The 18,540-nt window shown below is 40.7% G+C and overlaps 1 protein-coding gene across 1 annotated transcript in view; it reads left to right on the forward strand.

The window, feature by feature from the left end:
- The window catches only part of XPO4 (exportin 4), an 87,531-nt gene that overhangs the window by 17,757 nt on the left and 51,234 nt on the right, over positions 1-18,540 (forward strand). Inside the window, exons 4-6 of the mRNA XM_020802024.3 lie at positions 941-1,079; positions 16,931-17,047; positions 17,882-18,035. Of these exons, the coding sequence (XP_020657683.1) occupies positions 941-1,079; positions 16,931-17,047; positions 17,882-18,035 (410 nt within the window). The remainder of the gene's footprint in view (positions 1-940; positions 1,080-16,930; positions 17,048-17,881; positions 18,036-18,540) is intronic.

The following is an 18,540-nucleotide window of genomic DNA, read 5'->3' on the forward strand; positions in this document are numbered from 1 at the left end:
TGTGATGTTATCATGGAGGAGTGGAAGAGGACTCCAGTGGCAACCTGTGAAGCTCTGGTGAATTATATGCCCAAGAGGGTTAAGGCAGTGCTGGAAAATAATGGTAGCCACACAAAATATTGATACTTTGTGCCCAATTTGGACAGTGTCACTTAGGGTTGTACTCACTTTTGTTGCCAACGGTTTAGACATTAATGGCTGCATGTGTTGCGTTATTTTGAGGGGACAGCACATTTACACTGTTATACAAGCTGTATACTCACTGCTTTACATTGTAGCCAAGTGTCATTTCTTCAGTGTTGCCACATGAAAAATATGCTAAAATATTTATGAAATGTGAGGGGGGTGTACTCACTTCTGTGATATACTGTAGATGGATAGAGGAAGTTGTCTGAACCAGCTTTGGCTGTATCATCATCCCAGGATTACACTTAATCTCTTTTTTGCTCTGCTTCTTGTTCAAACAATAACGATCACTGTACTCTTTTCTTGGCTAATTCCTTGAAATGTCAAAATTCTTATATATTCTACAGTGGACCCTTGACTTACAGACGGCTTGACTTACAGACTGTTTGAGTTACAGACTTCTCTGGCCGCAAAATTTAGGTTTGACTTGCAGACTGAGATTTGACTTACAGACCAGAAAAAAACCAAATTGGAACAAAAACGGCCTGTTACGGGATTAATCGGTTTTCAATGCACTGTAGGTCAATGGAGACTTGACTTACAGACTTTTTGACTTGAGAACCACCTTCCAATACGGATTAAGTTCTCAAGTCAAGACCCCACTGTATATCTGTGATGCATTTGCTTCCACAAAAATGAAGTTAAAATGTTCAGCACCCCATAAACGGTAGACTCAAGGTTTTCAACTTGCAACTATTAGGATGGTTGCCTTTGTCAGTATTGATGCTGAGTATATTCCATATTGTAATTACAGCCTCCAGAAGTATGTACGGGAGCAGATATTATTAGCAGTAGCAGTAATAGTGAAACGAGGATCCTTGGACAAATCTATTGAATGCAAGAGCATTTTTCATGAAGTTAGTCAGCTGATAAGCAGCGGCAACCCCACTGTGGTAAGTTCTTGAAAGTTAAATGCATTTTAGGCTGACTTTAGAAATGTTTTTGTGCGAGCTTAGATGCTGTGACTTTAATCCAGGTACATTTACAGTCAGGCCCGGTCCGCATGTACAGCAGAAAATGAAATTGTAGTGTGAACTGTTCCCCTATGATATAATTAACAACTTAAAACTGTTCCGGAAGTACAGTGGTGCCTCGCATAACGAGCGCACCGTTTAATGACGAATCCGCATAGCGATCTATTTTTTGGGATTGCTAATGTGATCACATTGCGATGTTCTGAATGGGCAAACATCGCATTGCGATGATCGGTAAGCGTGTCGCTTACCGATCTTCGCATTGCGATGTTTTTAGAACAGCTGATCGGCGGTTCCAAAATGGCCGGCGGGTGCCCAAAATGGCCGCCGCAAGCATTTTCGCACACTGCCTTCGCTTACTGAGGCAGTGAAAATGGCGGCACTATGGAGGATCTTCGCTGAACGGTGAGTTTGGGCCCCATAGGAACGCATTAAACGAAGTTTAAGTTCTGTTTAGCGATGTTTCCGGATAGCGACGATTAATTCGGAACGGATTAACGTTGCTATGCGGGGCACCACTGTAGATAGCAGAGCAGGGATTGACTGGGCCAGGGTAGAAGACCTTTTTCTCTTTGTGGTACTTCCTCAAAGAATGTGACTCTCTCTTCCGCCTCTTTGTGCTGTATGTGAAGGTGAGGTTGTAGTTCACTGCTGGAGGAAAAGTTTGCCATGAACTGGAAAAGTGGGTAGGCAGTTGTGAAATGCATTCTGCGATTGCTGCATGGTGGAACATTAAATCCTAATGTGTTAGGATTTAACTTACATTAAATCAAGTTAATATGCTTGGACTTAAATTTGAATATTAATGGCTCTCCCTTTAATTTTTTATAGATACCTCTGGTGAATTATTAAGTGTTAGCTTCTTTGGCATCTATACTGGTTAAAGAACCAAAATCATTTCATCTTGTAGTGGGTTTTCCATTAACTGGCAGTGATTCCCTTAAGCACAGTTCCGTTTGCATCTGTGGTTCAGCTGTTGGAATTATCTGAGGAAAGACCTTTTCCATTCCCTGGGGAGGTGTTGTGGTTGGGCAGGAGGGGTATGTGCATGCACAGAAGTGAAAATGGCAATGCAAAATTTACTCATGTTACATTCGTAGAATCCGATGCGGAAATATCCTCCACCACGCTCTCATGAAGCTGTAAATAGATTTCCAGCACCTTATTTCCACTTGTGCCGTTAGTGCAGTTCCACATACTACAACAGACGTTTTGAAGTGTTCCATCGTGGAAATGAGATATCTCTATTTCAGACTGAAATCTTTAGTATCAAAAGCTGAAGAACTTGAAGGGCTGATCATTAGCAGTGCTTGCCCAAAGATGAGTATTTTGTTTGTTTCTCAAGATGAAATCAGTGCTACAAAGTCTTTTGTTCTTGGCAACAAACAGCCCTGACAGCATATAATAAAAGAAATGTAACATGTCATGATGGTTCAGAAAATATATGTATTTATGAAATACTTCTATTAGAAACAGTGTGTGCTTTATTCTGATATTCAAATCCAGATGTCTTGTTTATCAGCAATCTGTTCTGTTGAAATGATGAATTATTCAGTACAGAATACAAACTGTTGTGAATTGTTGTATTTTTGTTTTTTGTGTGCTGTATTGGTAAAATGTATTTCCCATCAAAACGTAACCCAAGATGGCTATTCATACCTTTACTGATGCCTCACAACCCTTTATTTTTTGGCTGAGGAAAAGCAAGAGCCACCATTGTTTCTTTAGTGTGCTTTTGTGTGTTTTTGGTTGTGTGTTTTTGGTTGTGGTTGTTGTTTTCGTCATTTTAAGTCTGTTTCAGGTGCTCCAGCTTACCTTAATTCTTCCTATATTAAAAACACACAGATATATTCGATTTCTCTTCTCACGGCCCATGATTAACCATGTTCAAGAAAACATTAAAAGGTCAAAGGGAATGAAACCTAGTGGCATTTGTAATTCTTGAATTGATGCAAACTTCTGTCTCCCAGCTAATGGTGGTACCGTATTATTTTTGCCCATGATTGTTGTAGAGAAGGGGAAACCCAGGTTTACCTCTCTGGCTTTGCAGACTGTTGTGTATATATCTCCATATACACCCCATCGTCCCCTGACATGATAATGAAATTGAATTAGTTTAGTTATGGAAAATTGCTGGAAGTACTGTATTATTATCTATTCAATTTCTTGAACACCTTTTCTAGAAAAAAATGCAGTAATCCTGCAAATAAAATACACAAAATGTGATAAGGTCCATTAGATTCCTTTGGCAGTTCCTCATATTTGGTGGGAAATAAAGTAGGAGACGTATTAACTCATTATTTAGTTTTTATTCACTTCCGACTTTTCTGTAATTATTTCAATTGGGTCAAAACAAGATAACTCCGGCAACAAGCCATAACTAGGTGATATAAATTCACGACCAAAGTCCTGGTAACTTATTGGGGTGCTGGGCCAAACCGTTCTTTGTGGGGGGGTCTCCGAAGTGATGCACTCCTCACTGCACAGATCGTCCCGCAGCATGGGTGTCTAGCTCAGTCACCTTCCTTTGGTGGTTGGTTGTAGGTGGAGTCTGGATGGATCACCTCCTTTCCTCTTCCTTGCCCGTGTGGGAACACGATGACGGGTCTGGGTCGCTCTCTGGGTCCAGTAGCAGTCCTCTCACTTTCAAGTTTGGGAAATCTTTCAGTAAATCACGCGCCTTCTAATAACCACTATCCTGCTTTGCTTTCTTCCTTCTGTCTCCTTCTCTCTCTTTCCAGCTTACTCCCAAACCATTGTTCTCCTCTCACATTTATACCTTCCTTCTCCCAGACTGGCATCTTTTCCTCCTCCCTTTCCATTTTCTCTCCCTCCTCCACCAGACATATTTCATCCTTCCCCTTTTTCTTTTCCACCTTTTCTAGCTCTCGCAACATACTGCTTTTCCCTTCAGGTATTTTCACGTCATCACCCTCTTTTCCCTCAATTATATCTTCTATTACTAAGGACGGCTCACTTTCCTTTATATCTCATTCACACAAAGTTTAGAAATTTGCAATTCTACTCCATGAAATGCCTCAGAGTAAAGGTGTATCTTAATCATGCATAGGAAGAAATGATAATGTTGAAACCACTTGGGCATCTTTGGGGAGAGCACATCCTTAAGGGAGGTACTTTTCCCTTGTCACCAGTTTCCAAGTCAATCACAGCGTGTAGACTTAAGAGTAGGGTCTAGATGATGATTTCAGGAACAAGCAGGACTGCAAACATTCATGGCTGTATGCAAAGAATGGTTATAATGCAACCAAGAAGCTATGTTAACTATATCTATTTATTAACTAAAAAAATCCCACATTTTAAAGACCCTACAATGGATTTGGGACCCAACAGAAGTTCTGTTGATGGCTGCATGTGCCCTGTGAGCCATACTTTGCTAATACCTGTTCTAGTCACACAAACTTCTAGAATCCCTAAATGATTTAAAATTATTAGGAGAGGAAAAATATTGAGATTCTCATTGTAAACTTCTCTGATTATTCCCCTTGCTGTCACACAAGATTATATCTTAATTCTTTTAAATAAATAAAAATTTACAAAAAATTAAAAAAAATGACGATATCTTCCACTCCTGAATGCTCCTGAGAGACATTATCCTCACATGAAATAGGCTGGGGAGAAGAGTTCCTAAATTAGAAAACAAAAACACAGCAGTAATAAACATGTCTGGGTTTTTGATTTGTAAATTAAAAAAATGATATTTGTGATACTTCCCCCCCATCACATGTTGGGGACCAAACCTGAATCCCTCAAATCCTTCTCTTGTTGGTTTCAAAGCACAGGATAGAATGAAGCTATATATAAATGAAATAGAACTCCCAAGTACAGGTAGATATAGACATAGTTTAAATAGAATTGCCTGAGGCTCCATTCAAGAGCTGTGTGGTATAGCAGGTAGAGTGTGGGTCTAGGACAAAAATGACTGTGGTGTGGCAGTGATAAACCACTCCTTGAATAACTAACATACCTTTAAATACCTGTTAGGGTGACAAGTAACAACAACAGCATACTATTCATCTTGCCTGGCGAAGAAAGGAGAGGAATATCCAACATGAAAGTTTCTTGGTGAATTGGGCCCATGTCTTTTTCTGGACAGAGCTTCTGCTGAGAAGCTGATTACTAATTTTAGCCAGCTTAATTCATATTTTCCACCATTGTTTCCAAGATGCTAAGGAAATGTGTTGTGAGATAATCTCCTCTCAACCACAAATGCCTGCAGTGCATGGGCACTGGACCCCTCTATAGCATACTCTGTGTCCTTTGGCTATTTGAGGATTTCCGTTCCTGAGAAAGAGGGTTGTCAGTTTGCATGTACAGAGGTAGGTAGCTGCAAACACTTTCAGCTGCTTATGGAGTTGCCTCATATTTATATATAAAAATAGTTTGTTCAGCATGTCAAATGCTGTTTCCAGTGTCTTGAATGAGCTGTGTGTGCCTGGAAGTTCATACATATTGGATTGTACTAAATATCTGTATTACCGTATTTTTTGCACCATAAGACGCACTTTTCCCCCCCAAAAAAGAGGGGTAGAAAGTCTATGCGTCTTATGGAGCAAAGGTGGTGACTTCGCCCCCACTGGCCCCGTGGGGGGCAGCGTCACAAGGGTCCGGGGAGCCTTCCAGGACCCTTGCAACACTTCCCCAACCCCGATGGGGCCAGTGGGGGCGAAATAGCGACCTTCCAAGACCTTTTGAGAGGCTTGAAAGCCTCTCAAAAGGTCCTGGAAGCTGCCGATTCCCCCCCCTGCACCCGTGGGGGGGTGGGAGCAGCGTGGCAAGGCTCCTGGAAGGCTCCCTCGGACCCTTGCCACGCTGTCCCCACCCCCCCACGGGAGCAGGGGGGAAATCGCCAGCTTCTGGCGAAATAGCGACCTTCCAGGACCTTTCAAGCCTCTCAAAAGGTCCTGGAAGCTGGCGATTTTACCCCCCCTGCACCCGTGGGGGGGTGGGGCAGCATGACAAGGGTCCGAGGGAGCCTTCCAGGACCCTTGCCAAGCTGCCCCACCCCCCCACGGGTGCAGGGGGGGTTAAATTGGCCGTTTCTGGGAGTGTTTTGAGGCTTCCCAAGCCTCAAAACACTGCCAGAAGCTGGCGATTTTAACCCCCCTGCACCTGTAGGGGGGTGGGGGAGCGTCGGAAGGGTCCGAGTGAGCCTTCCAGGACCCTTACGACGCTCCCCCCACCCCCACGGAGCCCGTGGGGGCGCAATCGCCACCTTTTGGGGCTCTTCTGAAGCTTCCCAAGCCTCAAAAGAGCCCCCAAAAGTGGCGATTTTGCCCCCTCTGCCCCCCCCGGGGGAGGCAGGGTGACTCTCCAAAGGGTCCTAGAATGCACCCTAGGACCCTTTGGAGATTCGCCCTGCCTCCCCCGGGGGCCAGAGGGGGCAAAATCGCCACCTTCTGGGGCTCTTTTGAGGCTTGGGAAGCTTCAGAAGAGCCCCAAAAGGTGGCAATTTTGCCTCCTCTGGCCCCCGGGGGAGGCAGGGTGAGTCTCCAAAGGGTCCTGGAACACACCCTAGGACTCTTTGGAGACTGACCCTGCCTCCCCTGGGGGCCAGAGGGGGCGAAATCGCCACCTTTGGGGGCTCTTCTGAGGCTTGGGAAGCTTCAGAAGAGTCCCAGAAGGTGGCGATTTCACTCCCTCTGGCCCCCGGGGGAGGCAGGGTGAGTCTCCAAAGGGTCCTGGAACACACCCTAGGACCCTTTGGAGACTGACCCTGCCTCCCCTGGGGGCCAGAGGGGGCGAAATCGCCACCTTTGGGGGCTCTTCTGAGGCTTGGGAAGCTTCAGAAGAGTCCCAGAAGGTGGCGATTTCACCCCCTCTGGCCCCCGGGGGGGCAGGGGGAGTCTCCAAAGCATCCTGGAACACACCCTAGGACCCTAGAACCCTAGGGTGTGTTCCATAAGATGGACCTCTCCATAAGGCTCACCAAATTTTAGGAGAAGAAAGCAGATTATTTTTTTCCTGTTTTCTTCTCCTAAAAATTTGGTGCGTCTTATGGAAAGGTGCGTCTTACGGAGCGAAAAATCCGGTATATATAGCTATAACGTCTCATATGGCTACAATTACTGTCAAATTACAGATTCTACACTTCTGAATTCCTGCAGTTGACACTGAAATTTTTGGGAACAGCAATTGATAATGAGGGCTTAATGGGTCGGAGACCACAAATAAAGATTGATTGATTGATTGATTGATTGATAATGAGGGCATCAATTGGGACTTCCAAAAGTAACCTGGTATGGAGTGTCCTGAAGGACTATGGACCACATCAATGGCTTGGAAGGACGGATAAAACCTCTCCCCATCCAGCTATATATTTAGTGATTCTAGGTTAAAATCATAGACTTTCTTAGGACATGTCCCATTTTATTCTGCTTTATAAAAGGGGATTCTAGAAGTGGGTATGTTTTATACAGTCGCTTTGGAATTTGACTGAATAATCTTTGTCTGGCTTTCTGACTGTGGTGGTGGTTGTGTTTACATAGGGAGATATGTCTTTGTCGGAGTCATCCATTTCTACTGTCCTTCCTTTAGAGATGGGCATGAATTAATTCGGTCCAGGGTGATGGAATTCATCAGTATGGCACCAGATGTGCTGCGCACTCCCTCCCCTCCCTTTGCTGGCTGCCCCACTCACAAGCTCTCCATGTTTCTTGTGTTACTTGTACTCACGTATGTTCCTAATAGAACTCAATAAATAAAGTATTAGGTAAAGGGTTCAGTCATGTCCAACTCTAGGGGGTGGTGCTCATGTCCGTTTCCAACCCATAGAGCTAGTGTTTGTAGACAATCTTCCGTGGTCACGTGGCCAGCGCGACTAGACACGGAACACCGTTACCTTCCCACTGTGGTGCAGATTTCTTAAAATACAATGACAAGGGCTATTTCCAGTCACTCATTTTTCAGCTATTTAAAATGGATTTTTTTCCTCTTCTAAAATTTACTTTTTGGATATACAGTGGTGCCTTGCAAGACGATGTTAATTCGTTCCGCGAAAATCTCTGTTAAGCGAAAGCATTGTCTTGCGAAACATGTTTTCCCATTGAAATGCATTGAAAACCTGATAATCCGTTCCAATGGGAACGGATTGTCATCGTAAAGTGAAAATTGCCATAGGAAACGTTAAGCGAAACGCGGTTCCCAAGCAAAGACAGCCGTCTAACGAAACAGAGCCCATTAAAAGACTCGTATAGCGAAGCAAGACCAAGCTGTCAAAAACATCGTAAAGCGAAAAACAGGGACCTAAAATTTAACCGTCTTGCGAAGCAAGGTCCCTAGCATCGTAAAGCGAAAATCGCCCATAGGAAACATCGTTAAACGAAGTGCAAGATTGCTCCGAAAACCTCATCGTAAAGTGAATTAGTCGTTATGCGAAGCAGTCGTCTTGCGAGGTACCACTGTACTGTAATATAGGTTGTCCATAAGGTTATACAATTTGGGAAATAGAGTTAATTTGGAAATACGTATGGAGAAGATTTAAAGATGATGTAGTATGAACAATATGGTGATTGGCTTTATAAATTATAATAGATCTGTATTACTGGAATAAATAAGTATATAATAGTAACAATCCAGCAAGGGAAGGAGAGTAAAAAAGGAAGTATGTAGATGAGGAAGAGATGGGTGCTGGCAAGGTTCTTTCAGGTTATAAAATCTATCCACTAAAGAAAAGTATTAAAATTAAGGGGAATGGGTGTTTGGTTTTAAGATAATGCTGTCTATTAATAAAGACTAGAAGGTATATGGTATATTCATCTTTTATTTTCTTATTACATTTAACATTCTTCTAGTCAAATTTCCCATATATCTTAATATAATATTGCTTTGCTCTTCTTTAATACATTTAGTAATATAATTATTCTCTTTGATATAAATATAGTACCTTGATTTATTAAGGAAATAGGTTGTTATGCTCCAGAATCAGCAATTAATGATAAACTTACATGTAATATAAAAGTTAAGAGGGAGATAATTAGTAAAGATAAATGAGGACAATTTATTGAATTTGTATTGATAAAGAGAAAAGACTAGATGTCTATGCAGTTTTTAAGGGGGGTGGAAAGTCTGTGCGTCTTATGGAGCGAAGAAAACAGATTATATTTTCCTGTTTTCTTCTCCTAAAAATCGGTGCATCTTATGGAAAGGTGCGTCTTATGGAGCGAAAAATACGGTAGTTTGTTAGTTTTTTCTTGTTTATTAGATGTTTTAATGGTTATTATTTGTTGTGGGTTTGTATACAAATTTAAAAAGTAGAAAAGTCATGGATAGGATTAAATTGTGTTTAAAAGAATTTGAAGAGATAATGGAATTACAGCTAAATTGGCATAAATCAATGATGGTGTTTAATATAGTAAAGATGAAAAAGAAAAAATAGGAAAGAATTTGATATTAATATTCAAATGTTTATTAAGTATTTAGATATAAATATTCCAATTAATTTTAAAAATTGAAAGAGGAGACTTCTAAAAAATAGAAGCAAGACGTTAAAAATAATTTAGTTGATTTTAGGAAAATTGGACTTTAATGATTTAGTAGAGTAGCAGTATGTAAAATGAAGATTTTTTTTACCTAAGATAATTTTTTTATTTGTGATGTTATCAGTAAAGATAATTGAAGAAGAGGTAAAAGGCTGGCAAACTATGATCAATAAATTTTGTAATGGAGATAAAAAGCCAAGGATTAATAAGATGAGGTCACATAAATCGCAAAAAGTAAATCTGAGACTTCCTAATTTAAGGTTTTATTATATAACCAATCAAATAAGACACGTGTTTATTATATCTCAGTCGAGTAAACTACAGTAGTATGGTTGAATATGGAAGCACATGCAGAACCATATTAGAGTCCAGTGACCTTTGAGGAAGTGGCTGTGTATTTCACCCAGGAGGAGTGGGCACTGCTGGATCCTAACCAGAGGTCTCTGCACAAGGAGGTCATGGAGAACGGTATCCTCTCTCAGCAAGGCTCACTTTTTCCTCAGTTAATGATTCGCTGTTACCAGTGCAATAAGGACTGGTAACAATGTTTTTGTGTTGGAATGGTGTCCCAACTCATACTATGTACTGTGGGATCCGTAAAGCTGGACTGAGCGACCTGTGGCCCTCCACATGTGATGAGCTTCAGCTCCCATCACCATAGCCAACTTTGCCAATGTGGAACCATGATGAGAATAGTCATTATCATCAACTGGAAGGGCCCTTATGGATCCTTGGGTCTGGCTCCTGTCAAGGAGGTACAGTGGGGAATCAAACTCTCAACCACTGACTCCACAGCCAGATACCTACACCATAGAGACAGCCATGTGTTTGTCAAATCAATTCTGATTTATGTTGACTCTTTTCCAGGTTTTCTAGGTAGATAGTACTCAAAAGTGGCTCCAAAGTTCCCTTTTTTCTGAGGGAATCCGGGGACTTTGCAGCTTGCTCATGGCTACACAGGCTGGCTCTTTCCTTGGAGGCTCAGTGGGGAATTGAACTGCCAACCTCTGACTACACTGTTAGGTAGCAAATCCACTGAGCTGCCCAGTCAGCATTTGATATATACGGCATAGTATTTCTTTCTCTTCTTTGTCGTCCTCTTCAGCAAAGCAGCATAGAACAGGGTGCTTGCTTCAAGTCTGTTGAAGTCTGTTATAGGTCTCATTGTCTCGAGCAGCAGCTGGAGTGTCTTGTGAGCATCTGAACAATATATGCAATTTAGATGAACTTTTCCATAACATCAGATATACTTAAAAAAGAGAGGCAATCTTCCATCATTTTTTCATCTGATAAAGGATGTTCAAGGACAAGCAGAAAGAAAGTATAAAATAGCTATTCCGGACTTAAGTTTTTGCTTCCAAAATGCCTGTATTATATCTAGAACTCTCTTGCTTTCATCTGTCTGCTTTTTCTTGCCATGTTACTTCTAAGTAGCTCTTCAGCAATGTTATCAAATACCTCTTGTGTTCTTAGGCACCACTTAAGAGTGATGATGTGGGCTTTACAGAGATGTTTGAGAAGAACAGCCTTGTTAATCATCTCGGCGGTACTTGAAAATGATTAAAATGATAGGGCTAACTTCATATGCACTGGCAACACAACTGAGATGATGCCTCTTGACCCAAAGTGCATCACTTCACTTTTCTGTAAATATAAAGCTACAGTACATGTGTGTGCACACATGTATACTCACCCAGTATTCATGGTGGCATGTTCCAAATAGATTTTATTGTTTTGAAATGTGCTTGCAAAGGTAGTGCTAGCCAAAATTGCCAGCTCTTTATCTTTCCGGTGACTAGGACACACATATCTGATAGAGGCACAACAGGTTTAGCTGCTGAAATTAATTCTCTGATCAGATTGTGTTTTGGACAGGTGTACACTAGCCCGTGTATTTTCCTAAACAGTCTTTGAACTTTTATCCCTTTCATCCTTTGTAATCTAACCACTCTCAAATAAAGCAATGCACGTATTCCACCAGCAGCCCCAGACACAAGTGTGAAATCCCTTCAAACATTCATTATGGCTTTAACTTTCAGTTTAAGTGACATTCTTTTTGAAGGCACGTGTCATGCTTTTTAGGAGCACATAAATATATGCAGAAATATTCCTACATCTTAATAGACTGCAAAGTATTTCTATTTTTTATTTTTTTATTTTTCTACCTCATTAAACCGTTTTTTTTAAAGAACAACAGTGATTGTCTGCAACTACTTTGCTTCCACTTGGTGTCTGATTGCCCAGTTAATCTCTCTTAGCATATACTCATTGATCTTCTGTTAGAGCAGCTGAAAGTCTCTTTTAAGCATGGCAAACTTTTATAAAGTATATTCCTGGTAGTAAAGCCCAACTGGGGATAGTGCCAGGCTATTCTAAGAGACAATCCTCTTTCCAAACAAGAGAAGTATTTTATTTTGTCAGATGGGGTTATTGTTTGGGTATGTAGTTTGTTCATGTGGTGGAACTAATGAAATTTCTGATGAGTGAGACAAAGTAGTTTCCAGAGGTATACTCTTTACTGGCATGACACTAATGTTCCATTTCCAGTTACTTACTAAAGGCTTACTTTTAACAGAGGTGTCAAAAGCATACATTTTTGTCAGCTTTTAATGTTTGAAGTTTTTGCATTTAATTTAATATTATAGTCAAGCCTAAGGATTATGATTTCTGTAAGCTGATTTGTAGTTAATGTAGCATTCTGAAATTTAAGTGTCATTAGAGAACTGGACTCTTATCCTGAAGATATAAAGTCATTTTGTGAAATCGTGCACTTCCATTCCTTCACCTTTTGCTGTGATTGTGGTATAACATTATGTGTGTCTTGGACCTAATCATGATTGATGCAAACCAGAGTTTGAAATAATTTTCCAAACTATGATTATGAAGCAATTTCAGTTGGTATTAATTTTAGTTAGTACGTATGGAGATGGCACTGCTTGTAGTGGTTAAGGCAAACAATGAAACAATAGGAGGGCTTTGTGAAGAAAAGGGGGAGAGCATGTAGGATCACATCAGATTCTGATATCCCAAATGCAGTTAGAAGTTCAGAAAGGCTACATCAACTCCAGTGTGCTACAATGCTGTAAAACACTGCTGTAAAACAGACTTAAGAGAATGGAGTAGTCTGGATTGTGGTGCAAGTGTGTGCCTCAGATACAGTGGGGCCCCGCTAGACAGTTACCCCACAAAACGGGTAATCCGCAGGACGATGACTTTTTGCGATCGCTATAGCAATTCGCAAAACGGTTTTTCCTATGGGGGATTTCACTGGACGATGATTTGGTCCGTGCTTCGCAGACCGTTTTTCACAAAACAGCGATTTTTACAGCTGATTGGCGCTTCGCAAAATGGCTTCCCTGTGGCCGATTTTCACTGGATGACGATGATTTTTCCCCATTGGAACACATTAAACGGATTCCAATGCATTCCAATGGGGAAACGCTTTTCGCAAGATGATATTTTCGCAAAGCAGCAATTTCAGTGGAACAAATTAACATCGTCTTGCGGGGCACCACTGTGACTTGTTGGGCTGCTGTTCTCATCAGCCATCACCAACATAGCCAATAGAGTAGTACCGTGGAAAGTGCAACCCAACGTCTGTAATTATATATATTCCATACTCCTCATCTGTTGTATTGTTTGGAATATGTAATGGTACAAAACTTGTTGCCTGGCAATTAAAATTCACTATGTGGGTTTTTATTTTTGCTTTTGTTTTGATGGTAAGTAGAGGAAAACAAGCAGAATACTCCTGTTAGTTTAAGCTTGATGGTCAGAGCCATGATCAGCAGACAATGTGTATACTTCTAGAAAAGAAAGTAAAGCGTGTTTGTTGTCTTTACAGAGCCCAAGCTGCGTGCTGTAATCAGTTGCTAAAATCAGCTTAAACACATATTTCACATAAAATTCTCTCTCTTTTTCCCCTGTTGGTCTGTCTGGGATTTATATAGCTAGGAAGAATGTTAATTTTGTGTATACTAGCTGAGATAACAAGCTGTCTGTAGGGTCAAGGTACTGACATCAGAGGCATTTCTGAACAAAGATGTTGCAGTTGGTGGGTGGATGGCACTACTGTCAGCTGTTGTGTGACCTCGCATAAATAGTATCATCAGGACTTTAATCTTTCGGGTGTTCAGAGGTAGTGTGCATATTTCTGTTTAACCCCTGGACACTTGCCGGCATGCATGACCCTTTAACAATTCCTGTTCCTCTCTCCAGCCTTGGCACCTTGGCTCCAAATAGTCTAGGAATCAAGCCAGTAGTGGTATACATCCATTATTCTTTTGTCCATTGGGAAAAGAATGAAACATGCTACTTTTATGTAATATGTGGAGGATGTGGTATATGTATTGCTATCTCTTGTAAAACTGGATGTCATTAGACTATAATTTACCTTTTGGAAATTGAAAAATTGGCACTTTCAGCCAGTTTACTGAATGGTTTTATGCTCTGATGACAGTCAACGTCACTGCTATGGATTTGGAGTCCACTCTTTCTCTGAGGCTCATATGGGTACTGTCCTTGTCAAAATCTGTTTAATCTCCATGATAAAATTGCAGGGGATCCATTCAAACTATTATCTTAAGAAATGTAGGTCAACTAATGAACACTACTGTTAGAAGATGCAAGCTTTATACTCCATTTATTGAGACATTGGAACTTTACATAAGAAGTGGCTAGCACACTAGCCGGATTTGTCTGGCATATTTCAGATGAGTAGCACTAAAGAGACAGCTGAAATGTCTCATAAAAATGATATATACTTTGTTTCTTTGGGAATCTGGTCAGTTGAAGAATCCCAATTGTTTAGCTTGTTTTCTGTTGAATTTGGCATCTTCAGAGGGTTATGAAGAAGCAAGGTCTTGTACCAGCTGTAGCTTTTTGGTAAAACTAATTTCTTTCTGCCAGCCTGGACTCATCTATAAGTAAATTAATACTAGTCCAATTTTAGATTCAAAGTTTGCAAAGATAGAAAACACCTCTCTCCATCTTGGGAAATTGAAACCATTTGTTGTCATTTAGTCGTTAAGTCGTGTCCGACTCTTCGTGACTCCATGGACAAGAGCACGCCAGGCCCTCCTGTCTTCCACTGCCTCCCGGAGTTTGGTCAAATTCATGTTGATAGCTTCAATGATACTGTCCATCCATCTTGTCTTCTGTTGTCCCCTTCTCCTCTTGCCTTCACACTTTCCCAACATCAGGGTCTTTTCCAGGGAGTCTTCTCTTCTCATGAGATGGCTAAAGTATTGTCCATCTCATGAGCTTCAAGACCTGTCCTTCCAGTGAGCACTCAGGGTTGATTTCCTTCAGAATGGATTGGTTTGTTCTCCTTGCAGTCCAGGGAACTCTCAAGAGTCTCCTCCAGCACCACAATTCAAAAGCATCAATTCTTCAGCGGTCAGCCTTCTTTTTGGTCCAGCTCTCACTTCCATACATCACTACAGGTAAACCATAGCTTTGACTATGTGGACCTTTGTCGGCAAGGTGATGTCTCTGCTTTTTAAGATGCTGTCAAGGTTTGTCATCGCTTTCCTCCCAAGAAGCAGGTGTCTTTTAATATCGTGGCTGCTGTCACCATCTGCAGTGATCATGGAGCCCAGGAAAATAAAATCTGTCACTGCCTCCATATCTTCCCGTTCTATTTGCCAGGAGGTGAGGGGGCCAGTGGCCATGATCTTAGTTTTTTTGATGTTGAGCTTCAGACCATTTTTTGCACTCACCTCTTTCACCCTCATTTAAGAGGTTCTTTAATTCCTCCTCACTTTCTGCCATCAGAGTGGTATCATCTGCATATCTGAGGTTGTTTTCTCAATCTTAATTCTGGCTTGGGATTCTTCCAGTCCTGCCTTTCACATGATATATTCTGCATATAAGTTAAATAAGCAGGGAGACTATATACAGCCTTGTCATACTCCTTTCCCAATTTTGAACCAGTCAGTTGTTCCATATCCAGTTCTAACTGTTGCTTCCTGTCCCACATATACCTTTCTCAGGAGGCAGATAAGGTGGTCAGGCACTCCCATTTCTTTAAGAACCTGCCATAGTTTGCTGTGGCCCACACAGTCAAAGGCTTTTGCGTAGCCAATGAAGCAGAAGTAGATGTTTTTTCTGGAACTCTCTGGCTTTCTCCATCATCCAGCGCATGTTAGCAATTTAGTCTCTAGTTCCTCTGCCCCTTTGAAATCCAGCTTGTACTTCTGGGAGTTCTCGGTCCACATACTGCTGAAGTCTGCCTTGTAGGATTTTGAGCAAAACCTTGCTAGCGTGGGAAATGAGTGCATGAGTTTCTACTTGAAACCATAACAACTAGAAAAAAATAAAGCCTTATCAATCCTAGCCATGTCCCTATGAAGAAGAATATGCTGGTATAGATTAGGGATGACCCAGTCAACTTTACACCTACTCCATCTTCCAGCTATGTTTGTTTGTCTGGAAAGTTTACTAATTCTCCATTCTGATAGATTGTAATCATGATTAAGGAAAAGCCAGAGTACATGCAGGCATATAGAATCAATTAGAATGGTCTGCCCCAAAATGTAATGAGGTCCAGATAAGTTTCAGTGGTTTCCATCTAGTATACTAGAGCTCTTGTCAGTGCCCTTTGAGCTTTATAGTATTCTGAAAGGCTGTTGACACTGTCACTTCTCAATTGCTACTCCTCCGAACAGAATTCTTTCAGCTCCTTGGTTTACCAAGATGATGCTGTGAAACTATCATTCTATTTTTGTTGTATATTACCTCAAGATGATTTACAATGTATTGTGATCAGTATGCAGATGAGACCCAACTGTGAAATTTTGTGGATTCTAAATTAGTTTTTGTAAAAAAAATTGGTGAGGACCTGTAAGCTGCTTAGACTGGTGAGACACCATAATGCTAAGGTAGTTTGTACTAGCAAACATATTAGGATACATAAAATGGGTTAGTTAGACTTTGAGTTCTAGCAGAATTCGAGTATAAAGTCTGAATTTTATAATTCCTTGGACGACAAGATCTAAACTTTTCATATTGTATTTCCAACATCTATTCAACTCATCAGTCATAAATTAAAAATATTATCTATTCATTATAATGTAAAGCAGAGCTGTACTTTTTTCAAATTTTACTTTGTTTTGAACAAACACATAAAGAAGTTGGGGGTAGCAAAAGTTCTGTCTGTGATCAGAATCAAATATTTTGGAAATAGTGTATTAGCTTTTCTTGAAGTAGCTTGTACATAGAGGGTTTTTTGCCATACTATGCAATAAATGTGTTGTTCTTTCATCTTTACAGCAGACACTGGCCTGTTCCATTTTAACAGCATTATTAAGTGAGTTTTCAAGTTCAAGTAAAACCAGTAACATTGGGTTAAGCATGGAGTTCCACGGTAACTGCAAACGAATATTTCAAGTAAGTGGGTTACTTGTACTTGTTTCTGTTGAAGAAATGTGAATAAACAATGATGGGTTCCACTAAGAAATACATACATGAAAGTAAGGATACCCTATGTAGGAGCATTCCCTAGCCTGGTGCTCTTCTACAATTCCAAGCATTCCTGCGCATGTGCCTTATGGGCAAGGACTTCGGGAAGTTAAACTCCAAAACACTGGGAGGGCACTAGGTTGGAGAAGGCTCATCTGCATAATTGAAATTTAAGATATAATTGGGGAGAAGCACCTGTTACACTTTTCTTCCCCATTTTGCCACCCTGTAGATCACCCTATGTGTATTATTGGAAAAGAGCTATTTGCTAATAAAGTATTATTATTATTTATTACTAATTTACATAATTGTCTGGCCTTTTTTTCTATAAGCTCAAAGCACTGTTTATGGTTCTCTATACTTCTCCTTTTTAAAAAAAGTTCAGGCCAGAACAGAGTAACTTGGCCAAGGTTACACAATCAACATCATAGTTCAATGGGGAGTTGAAACTGCATCTCCTAGGACCCAGTGCAGCATTCTAACCACTACAGCAGCTCTTGAACCATAAATATGTTGGGGGGGGCACATTCTTTCAGTGTTGAAGGTCTCAGAGTCCATCTTTATCATTTCCAGTTGGGGCTGAGAAAAAACCCTGTCTCAATCCCGGGAGAGTCCCTACTAGTTGGCTTAAACTATGCTGAGCTGGTAATGCAAGTGTTCTGACAGGTTGATTTCAGATTGTATGGTCTATATATATTCGTGCGGAAAATATTTTATATTAATAATTTAAATGATTAAAACGTTTGCTCTTGTCCTGCATAGGAGGATGATCTCCATCAGATCTTCATGCTTACTGTAGAGGTGCTGCAGGAATTCAGCCGGCGTGAAAACCTTAACGCTCAGATGTCTTCAGTTTTTCAGCGTTATCTTGCACTAGCCAATCAGGTCTTAAGTTGGAATTTTCTTCCTCCAAATTATATCCTTTCTGGATCATTCATTACAAGGTGGAAATTTCACCTGATCTTGGCAACATTCCCGTGGAAAGAAGAAGCCCCAGAATTCTTATTCTGATTCCATGGCCAGAGAACTACTTTGTTTTAATGTATGCATTAATATGCACTCATAGGTCACTTATACAAATATACTTTTATTATTTTTATAAAACAGAATTGGAAGAAGTTATATGCTAGAACTAGACTGCTAGGTGTAAAAGAATATATAATGTATGTTTACTGCTTATTTGCTAGTTCAAGTTTAGTCCCATGCATAACAGACATTGGTTGAAATCAAGTAGCAAGTCGCAACTAGAGTTGGCCCATTGAATTAGTGGGGATTTGGTGAATCAACTCTTCCATAAATTACATTGATTTAATCATTCTACTGTAGTTGTGAAGGGAATGCTAGGAGAGTATCTCCTGCTCTCAGAACAGCCTAGGATGCAGTACACAGAAACCAGTGTTACTGGGAGGTAGAAAAGTGGC

The sequence above is a fragment of the Pogona vitticeps genome, chromosome 3 (genome assembly GCF_051106095.1).
Source record: "Pogona vitticeps strain Pit_001003342236 chromosome 3, PviZW2.1, whole genome shotgun sequence".
NCBI classification, from domain to species: Eukaryota; Metazoa; Chordata; class Lepidosauria; order Squamata; family Agamidae; genus Pogona; species Pogona vitticeps.